This window comes from Cebus imitator, unplaced genomic scaffold, assembly GCF_001604975.1.
Source record: "Cebus imitator isolate Cc_AM_T3 unplaced genomic scaffold, Cebus_imitator-1.0 Scaffold167, whole genome shotgun sequence".
Classification (NCBI taxonomy): domain Eukaryota; kingdom Metazoa; phylum Chordata; class Mammalia; order Primates; family Cebidae; genus Cebus; species Cebus imitator.
The window spans coordinates 2,326,363-2,337,096 of NW_016107482.1; the positions used below are offsets into that span (position 1 = coordinate 2,326,363).

At 39.0% G+C, this 10,734-nt stretch overlaps 1 protein-coding gene across 1 annotated transcript in view; it reads right to left on the reverse strand.

The window, feature by feature from the left end:
* CNTNAP5 (contactin associated protein family member 5) overlaps positions 1-10,734 on the reverse strand; it is an 865,582-nt gene that overhangs the window by 347,954 nt on the left and 506,894 nt on the right. The window contains exon 11 of the mRNA XM_017544214.2: positions 1,290-1,396. Within this exon, the coding sequence (XP_017399703.1) occupies positions 1,290-1,396 (107 nt within the window). The remainder of the gene's footprint in view (positions 1-1,289; positions 1,397-10,734) is intronic.

Consider the following 10,734-nt stretch of genomic DNA (forward strand, 5'->3'; position numbering starts at 1 on the left):
AAAAACATGGCTAGGCTGGGCACAGTGACTCATGCCTGTAATCCCAGCACTTTGGGAGGCAGAGGTGGGTAGATCACAAGGTCAGGAGTTTGAGACCAGTCTGTCCAACATGGTGAAACCTTGTCTCTACCAAAAATACAAAAATTAGCTGGCATGGTGGCAGGTGTCTGTAACCCCAGCTACTCAGGAGGCTGAGAATGAACATCACTTGAACCGGGAAGGTGGAGGTTACAGTAGGCTGACATTGTGCCACTGCACTCCAGCCTGGGCAACAAGAGTGAAACTGTCTTAAAAAAAAAAAAATCAGGGCTCATATTCTTCATTTTCTATCCCTCACTCCTTACCCTTTGTATACCCTAGCCTACTTCTATCTACCCTCTTACCGCTCCTTCTCACCTTTAGCGCCCTCCAGCCATCTGAAACTATTTGCAAATTCCGATTTTTCACAGAGGACCCCTGTGCTTTATGTCTCTAATTGTTTCTTTGCTTCTGAGTATCCTTTTTCTTTCTCTTTTTTTTTGTTTCCTCCCATATTTCTACAACAAAATCAGCTCAGGCCTTCTGTTTGACGTCTCCCTAACACTAGGATTGACAGGCAGTCATCAGCACTTATCACTAATATTCGGGTTCTGTTCTCCCCCATTCCATGGTAAGATTGCACTTCAGCCCCTACTGAAGTTGGGTGTGCCCAAGTGGCCTTATTTGGCCAAGAGAATGTGAGTGGAATTAATGATTGCTACTTCCAGGTAGATGCTTTGAAAAGCTAGCACATGCTTCCCTCCCTGTGTTTCCTCTTATTACAGCAACCTTCCAGATAATGGAACCTCATTACCATCTAAGAATGAGGACAAAGTGGAAGAAGGGCCTCTGTCATGGGTGATGGGAATGAAACACAGGCATGGCATGACCCTAGTTACTTAGACAGCAGAGATGTTAGTTTATTACAGCAGCATAACAACTCATCAAGACAATGCGATTGACTTAATAGCTCCCTCTTGTGTGCCTACAGCACCTTGCCTTGCTTCCACCTTAAACTTACTCAACTGCAATGTCATTATTTCATTTCCTGTCTGTCTTGCCAGCAGACCATAAACTCCACAAGAATATGGCTTGTATCGATGCATCCTCTGTACCCAACACAGTATTTGACATATGATAACCCCTTTAAAACACACATGTTCAATGAGTGAATAAAAAGTGCCTGCCCCATGCTAAATACACCCTGACGTTAACAAAGGTATTCTTGGAGTTTTGTCCATCCCACATGGGCAAATGATTAATCTACTCACAGTTGTGGCAGGTGGCACCGGTGTAACTTGTGTCACTGCAGTTACAATAGAAAGTAGTCCAGGACTGGGAGCAGCTTCCTCCATGTTCACAATAGTTTGGCAAACACCTAATGAAAGAAAACATAAAAGAAAAAAAAATAATAAAATAAACCAAATCAGTTGACCAAAAGGGGAAAGCAAAAATGTCTTATATCCAACTGCTGCAATTAATACTAGATACAGATTTGCTGTTCTCCCATACCTGCGTCAGGCTTAAATGACGTCAAAATAGTATGAGTAGTATGGTTTTACCACAAAAGGTAGAATCACCTTGCATTACTGGGCAATGGAAATCTCAGAGCTGATGTAGGTATTTAAGTTATGGATTTTAATATTGAGGCAAATTCATGTTGACTTAAAGTTAATTTGAAATGGTCAGAATTTGTAAAGCTTTTCACTTCTCTAAAAGCAAAATGTATAAAGATAACCATTCTACATTTTTTAATAGTTTTGCATTTTTAAAGGAGAGGCAGATAATTGAGGTCATTGTCCTCATGCTTCTCCTTTGGGGAATGACCAGGTATCTATTTTAAACTGCACAAAGACAATGTGAAATCAGAAAAGATGATACATGTTCATCTAAAATGCGAGGACATTTTATCATTTATAAAACTGAAAATGCCGTCCTTAAAACAAAGGCTTCTCTACTTAGGGTCAAAATAATACTGCTATTCTGAAAAATATTTTTACCACACATGTTAAAAACTCTATAAAATATTTCTGTAATTTGAATCAGCAATCACACTGAGATGACCCTATCTTAAGGCTATTGTTCAAAATGTGAAAAATATATATGCTAATTCTTGCTATTTGCAATGATGCCATTCATTATGTGAATAAACATAAGTGCCCAACACTAGAAAATTACTTAGGAAATCTGTAGTACATAAAATTAATGAACTATCATAAAACCACAACAAATGATGTGGACAAAAGTGATCGTAACAGACCAGGACTAGACTAAGTAAAAATTTAAGATACAAAGCATGTGCACAACAAAATAAAACACAGGCTTTATAAATTTCAAAAATAGTGGAAAGAAAAACATCTTTAGAATTAGGCTAATGGGAGTGGAGGTAATGTTTATTAATTCTGGACAGAAATCGTAGACTTTAAGGAGACATGTATCTAAGTTCAAATCCCATACACTGCATGGGGCCTTTGAGTTATAGTCTGTACCTCGTATGCTGTGTCATTAAGAAAGAGCCTGGCTAGTGCTCAGCAAATGTAGTGAATTAAGAGTAAAAACAAGGATACATGCCATAATTTTTTTTAAAACAATCTTTATAGTGTCTTAGAGAGCAAAGGAAAATAAATTCCTTGAATTTAAAAAGAGAGAGGGTGTAGGCCGTGAAGTTACGGAGGTGGTAGAATACCATAAATGGGTTCGTTGTGAAACCACTAAGAATCTGATGCAAGCAAAAGTGAGATGATTTATTCTAACTGCCCTATATAGGTAGGAAAGCCTCCAGCAATGATTGTTTCAAAGCCCAGAAACTAATATTCCTGCATATGTTCAGACACATTATTAGAAATTTTCTGCTCAGCACAGCAAACTTACTATTGTGCTGATGGGGCTTAGGTTTGAGAAAAGCTTGTTGATAACTTTATGGTATTCAATGATGGCCTAAAGTACAGAAAATATTTTTAAAAAGGACCCATCGTTTTGCTATGAAATGTGTTCACACAAAACAACTAAACAAACGAACAAATAAAGAAGTGGTCCTCTCTCTGTTCAAATGCTATCTCTCCTCTTTTCTCTCCACCAAGACCAGGAGAGTGGGTGGGAATAAAGGCCACAGGCTTGTCACTTGGGTCACTTGGAGATCTTATCCCGCTGTATGCTGGCAGGGAAATTTCAAAAACTTGGAGCCTCGATGTTCTCGTTCAAGTAAGGATCTCTTTTTGCAGGCATGTTCTGAGGACATCTTGTGGGGCTAGCGCTGTTTTGAATGGCCCCCTGTCCCCACACCCCTTTTTCTTTCATAACCCAGCATCCTCCTCCTTCTGAAATAATTTCCTTTTCTGAAGCTGCCCAGTTTCTCTATGACCTTTCCATATATCCTTTTGCCTCATCCCATGCCCCTCCCACAGCACACACTTAAACACATGCAGAGATTTCCATAATGAGCAAATAATACCATTATTGCTGCCCTCCCCCAACAATAAGACATTGCTTTAATAAAGAAAAACTGAGCAAAGCACACTCAACAGGTGCTTATTCTGTAGTTCTTTTGTCTTGGGCATCAAGAAAGTTCAGGGTTGCTTCTTTTTGGTGACTGAACTGATAAAATAAAAAACCCAGGAGTTTCAGTGGTCGTATTTTCAAGCATAAGAAGAAAGTTTGTCTGCAGTGAAAGAGAGACAGAATAAACAAAAAAAATATATGCTGACATGCAGCATGCGGCAAAAAAGGGAGATGGCAAGCACCCTGCCAACACTGGGTGGTTGGTCTTGCTGCTCTTGAGACTTCATTGCACCCATGAACTTCCTGAGGGCTGGCTGTTTTCATCTATCTTGGATTCTGTGACTAGCCCAACACTTTTCCAGGAAAATTCTCATTGCAATCAGGCTAGATGGAGCTGGGATTCTCTTACTTTCTACTAACAGAATTTTAACTTTGGGTAAGAAACAAGAATTCTATAACTACAAGAAGAAAAATAAACATTTTCTGTATATATATATATATACATTTTTTTTTAATGGAGTCTTGCTCTGTCACCCAGGTTGGAGTGCAGTGGCACCATCTGAGCTCACTGCAACCTCCACTTCCCAGATTCAAGCAATTCTCCTACCTCAGCTTCCCGAGTAGCTGGGATTACAGACCCCTGCCACCATGCCCAGATTAGCAGAAGCGGGGTTTAGCCATGTTGGTCAGGGTGGTCTTGAACTCCTGACCTCAATTAATCTGCCCACGTTGGCCTCCCAAACTGCTGGGATTACAGGTGTGAGCCACCGCACTCAGACCACTTTAAATATTTAATCAACTTTGGCATATAGATTAAACCTACTTTGGCATGTAGGGAAAAGGATTTAGGAGAAAGCTCTAAGAAATATCTGGGCACTAAGAACACATTTTAATATGCCTCACACAGACCTTGTTTTGCAGTATTAGACTCAATTCACCAATAAAAATGTAGGTATTAACTTCCTAGAAACTTATTTGTCTGTGGTCACTCAGAAAAACCAATGATGCATTCCTGGAAGTGTGAAAGACTACTTGCGTAAGGAAAATCTAGTTTTCCTAGAATGAGAAAAAAAGAATGAATGAACACTAGTAGAGCTGCCTTCAAGCTTGGTTCATTTTGGTTCAATGCACGCTGTGATTAGAAAAACTATCTGTAAAGTAGATGTTTGAGAAAAAAGATGCATAAGATCAATTTTCTTATTTAAAAAGGGCAGTTTTACGAGTATAATTTCCATACTCTTTAATCAGTTCGTTTTAACTGGTATTTGGTTTCTTTCTCTCTCTTCTTGACATAAACTGAGCATTGAAGACATTAACCCAGAAAAAGACTCCTTGTAGAAGTGGGAAGTGAAAAGAGTGGATTAAGTGTGAAGGCGCTCACTCTTTTAGGTGTAAGGCTCTTAATTCAAATTGCTAGGAGATAAACACATTGAACATCTGTCTTCTAAATCCTAACGATATTGCGTCTATAACTGCATCTGGATGGATGCTTCTTCCTTTGGTGCATAATGTTTAACGAAGAAAGCTTTTAGCATGGACACGATAACTTTTCTCTTACTCCTCAAAGCCCAGATAAGCTAGCATGGTAATGTGTCCCAGGGAAAACTCAGACAGTGTGACAGGCACATCGGAAGCTGTTAGCCTCTGTCTAAAAGTAGAATGTAATTGTCTTATGGGAAATGAAAGAAAGGGTTAAAGAAAGTCAGAGAAGATATAGGAATGAAAGGAGAAAAAAAAAATCAGAGGGTTAAAAGTCTTTATAATTTTTATCCAGATAAAAACTTCTTCCAAATGAGAAGGATCATTGCTAGGTTGGGCTATTGACAATCTAGGTAATAGGTAAAGTGAGAAGGTTTATCTAGAGTAGTCCGTGGACCCAAGGTCACAGTCCATCCTCTAAAGGTACATGGTTTTGGCCTCATAGTGGTTGTTTTGTGCTGTATTTGGCTATTCATGGGAGATATGAAGAAACAGAATATTTCTCTTTAAAGGCAACTGTACAGCAATAGAGACAGCCAAAGAAACTGCTTCAGAGCAGGGAGAAGATTATGTAGGATGTTGTGAGATTGAGCCACCGCGTAGACTAGAGATAGACATATCTGAGAATTTAAAAGGGAGTCCAGTTTCAAGCATCCCAGCAAGCACACTTTCAGCAGAGCATGCTCTCTCTAGATCAGCCTTAGGAAGAACAAAAGGACCCCCACCCTGCTTTCCTTCAGGGAGATCAGAGTGGTTATTTCTCTGTAATTTAGCTTTAACTGGGGCCAGGCTGAAGTTTCCAGCTGGAGTGGATGAGTCCTGGGAAAACTGTGATGAAAGCAATGGGAATCAAGACAGTTCAGGGAAATTCAGTCTGTCGGTTTGTTTTTAATTTGGAAAGTTTCACAGCAGAAATATGAATTTTTTGGCTTCTATTAAAGCAAAAATCAGATTACTGAGCAAAGTCAAAGCAAAACTCACGGCTACACACCAGTGATGTCAACATTTAGATTTTAGTTCAGTCTTCACTCGTGAATTCCAGACCCCTCTACTCAGCTGTCTGCTGGACAGCTCCATGTGGGTATCTAATAAATATTCTAAACTTTGTGTACCCAGATTGGACTTTCCAATCTCCCCCCTCACCCTGCCCCCACCGTTTGCTTCACTGTGTTCTTCAGTATCACAGTTGATGCCAATACCCTCCTTACCAGTATCCACGTTCCTAAACTTGAAGATCCTCTCCTTCTCTCATAGCCCATATCCAAGATGTGACTAATTCCTGCTCGCTGGGCCTTCAGAAGCTGTCCTGAATCTCACCACTTAGCACCCATCCCCGATGCTGGTCTGATCTGATCCGAAAGCATCTCCCACCAGAATAACTACAATTATCAGCCTACGGGTCTCTCAGCTTCCATCCCTGACCCCTTCAGTTAATTCCCAACACAAGAGCAAGGGAGAGCCTATAAAATCCTAAGGCTGATCATATTAAACACCTCTCCTCTGGCTCCCTATTTTATTTAGGGTAAAAGCAACATCCTTTGGGCCCTAGCAACTTCATTGCTTAAGTATTTAGAAAGATAATTGTCCTCTAACTGGATCAGAAGAAGAATCTTTATGTATGATGCAACTTAGAGCTTTTTGGGGGGTGGGGTGCAGGTGGGTGGAATATCTAGCATTCCTGATAAAATTGTGTACAACCTTAAAATGATCATCCAGTTCTTACTGATCTGTGCCCCTTAACACTCTCTATTCACCCGTACTCTTCACTTTTCTACACCTGCTCCAACCATGTTGACTTTACTGTCCCTGAAGCACACCGGGAATGCTCCCTTGTCAGGGTTCTTGCACTGGAATTCCCTCTACCCAGAGCATTCTTCCCCAGATGTCCACATGGCTCATGCCTCAGCTCATGTTCCTGCTCAACTGTCACTCTCTCAAAGAGGCCTGCCACCATCGTGTTACTCAATATCCCAACCCTTCCTCACTGCTTACCTGGAATCTCTTACCCTGTATTTTATTTGCCTTTAGATGTAATATCTTCTAGCACATTAGATACTCTGCTTATGCATCAGTTTGTGATTGAGTGTCTGTCTCTCTGCAAATGAACGTCAGCTCCATAAGAGCACTGCTGGCTGTCTGTTTGGCTCACTGACATACCCAAAGTAGTAAGCAAGGTAGACACTCTATAAATGGTTGTAGACTGATTGAATGAATGGACAGACGTTTCAGGGGTACAGCCCTCTGTTAGCTAAACCTCTTCAGTTTGTCACAGCCTCGCTGGCCTTCACCTGTTTATTATTACCTATATGCTTCTGAGCAGCACAATAAGAACTCCATAGGAAAGAGGGCAGGGAAAAGAGCCTCACATTTTTTTTTTTCAAGTAGTGAGAAAACAGTAACCTAAGGAAAAAGAGCCTTCTTCTGTGCAGCTACAGACAATGAGCAATTGAGAGATGGAAGAGAAACTCAGGTTTCTCTGAATGGAGAACTAAGATAGAGACCATGGATTAGATGTTCTTCAGTGGCCATTTAGGGATGCAAGTCACTAATGCAATTCCTTCGGATTACTTATGTCCACTGAGCTGTATTTTTGGGTCCTAACAACATCATTGCTTAGGTACTTAGAAAGATAACTGTCCTGTAATTGGATCAGAAGCAGAATTCTTATGCATGATGCACCTTAGAGCTTTTATTTTTTTGAGGAGGAGGAGGGAATATGTAGCATTCCTGATAAAATCTGTACAATTTTGATAGATTTTCATGAGATAGAAAATCTGCTAAAAAATTCAGTTTACCCATCCAGCTCATCTAGATCCTTGTTACCTTTAACCAAATCTGACTTTCTGATCTCCTCCCTCACCCTGCCCTTCACCATCTGCTTCACCTGTGTTCTTTGCTATCACAATTGATAGCAATGCCCTTCTCACCAGTATCCAGGTCCCCAAATTTGAAGATCCTCTCTTTCAGTCATGGCCCATATCCAAGATGTGAGCAGTTCCTGCTGGCTGGGCCTTCAGAAGCTGTACTGAATCTCACCACTTATCACCCCTCACCTGATGCTCCCCTGTCTAAGCCACAAGCGTCTCTCACCAGAATAACTACATTTTCAGCTAACTGGTCTCTCAGCTTCCATTCTTGAACCCTTCAGTTAATTCCCAACACAAGATCAAGGAAAACCTATAAAAACCTAAGGCAGATCATATTCAAAAATACAATAACCTTGAACTAGCCATATGACTATCTTAATAATTTTTAACCAAACTTTTTTTTTCCTTCCTGCTCTCCTACAAAATATCTCCACCAAGAGGAAATTTTGATCTTAGCTTTCTTTAAGTCTTTTCCCTTGCCAACAAGCTTGAAAAAACTTTGACATGTGCCCACAATCACATCTGGGATGTTGCTTTAACAGTATGATTTCCCCTGTTTTATAGATTTAAAAAGTGAGACTAGATAACGGTGAATAACTTCTCTAAGTGTGAAGTGACAGAGTCAGAAAGGTGAAGCATGCCACCTGTCATTGAAGCCTGTACACTGGAGCCCTGCTCATCCTCCTTCAAACAAATGCCAGATCACCTCTCTAAAAGCGATTGCTAAACATACATCTTAGGCATCACTTCTGCCAAAGTCAGGGTCAAGGAACTTTGCATATTTTGCCCACTGATTCCAGATACTGTTATGCAATGTGGAGTTGTCAGTTTAGATTTTTTTAAATATATTTTTTGGTAGGAAAAGGGAACTTAATTCGACAAATGGATTAATTGGAAATAAATTTACACTAAAAAAAACATATATTTGCACAATTAACATAATGATATAGTATTTATTCTATAAATTCTCAATGTGAAAGGAAGATTTCAATTCTATTTTCAATCCCTCTTTGCTACAAATTTGTGAAATCTTTAAAATGAGTAGCTCAGAAGATAGTTCTTGACCTTCTTTTGTATTTTATATTTTTTTTGCAGATGACAGAGACTTTTTCTCTGTCCTGACCCTATGTGAGTTAACATGGCTGCCTCCCAATACTGCTTCCTACTAGTAAGTAGTTCTTACTACTAATGTCAGAAAATTTTAGACTCTGACTGCTTTTAGTAGGAAGACCTTATTAGTCATCATTGTAAGCCAAATAAAGTCATTTAAAGTATCCAACATTTTATTGCATGCATTTAAAATAAACTTAAGTTGTATAATCCCACAGGTACAGAAAAACTAAGAGTTCATCAATGTGTATTAAGCAGATGGAAGATGCATTCAGGATCCATCTTTGGTCTTTGAATCCAGTGGTATGGGTCTCATGGTCAGCCTACTGTGGGTGTTACGAAACACTCCAACGTGCAGCAGCCCTTGTCTGAGCTTCCGCACATAGAAGCCAGAGTGCTCCCCAGCAGTCACCAACAAGGACAGGCTCATATCTTTATCACTTAGTATGTTACATGTCTTCCTTAAGCATGCAATTTTTTTTTTTTTTTGAGATGAAATCTCGCTCTGTTACCCAGGCTGGAATGCAGTGGCACAATCTTGGCTCAAAGCATGTAATTTTTAAGTCTTATATTTAAAAAATTTCCAAATTCAGCATCAAAAGTTTAAAATAAATGAAACCATGGTATGAATGTTTTTGGGTAAAGAAGTATGGTACTGAAAGGGAAAAAAGGTCAAAAAGCTGGTCCTGGACAGAAACTTCTGCGTGTTGTAGTTTTCATCCTTCTCAGAAAAAATTAGCATTCCCAAGTTAAAAAAGATACTTGAGCATATTTATGATGGCTGTTATAGGGTTAGGATTCAATATCAGTTGACTGTCAGTCTTAGCAAGAACCTTACCCTTAAAATCTTAATTTCTTCCATTAAGTCTTGAAGTCTAACAATCATTGATTGAGTTTTTAATATTTAAAATTTTCTAAAAACATTAAGTCTAACAAGCAATATTTCATTTTCCTTTTTTCTCATAAAGGTCCCCTGCCAAAGAGTGAATCTTTGAATTGGCTGGCTCTAGTTCTGATCTTTTCTAGGAAGATTATAATAAAACTTTGAATTTATTTTTAATAGTCCTTTTGTATTTGTAGTTTTTAAGAGAATTTGGCCTATTTAAGTATGTTTCTTGTAAATTTCAATTTAAAACATGAAAGGACACGCTCAGTGGCTCACACTTGTGATCTCAGCACTTTGAGAGGCTATGGCAGGAAGATTGTTTGAGGTCGGGTGTTCAAGACAAGCCTGGACAACATAGAGAAACCCTGACTCTACAAAAAATTAAAATATTAGTTGTGTATGAAGGTGCATGCCTATAGTCCTAGCTACTTTAGAAGCTGAGGTGGGAGGATAGCTTGAGCCTGAGAATTCATTGCTGCAGTGGGCTATGACCTCACTCCAGCCTGTGTGACAACATGTGACCCTGTCTCAAAAAATAAAATAAAATAAAAATTATAAAATGTATGAGACAACTGATTTAGATTCTTAACTGAAATTTTCTTTAGTAAAAAACCTAAGAAATAAGTTCATTTAAGTTCAATGTTTATTTTCTGAATGTTTACATTTGACAAGTATTTGTCACATTCTTTTTGTGAATTGACAAATCAATGCTTTTGGAAAGGTAATAAAATATCTCATATATGTAGTTTAAAGTATTTGAAGGTACTTAAATAACTAAATCCAGGATTAAACATTTCCAAAGATTCCTTAGACCTGATAGCTGAAACCTGCTAGACTTAAATAGAATAAAATATTGTAAGTTGAATTTTTAAAAAA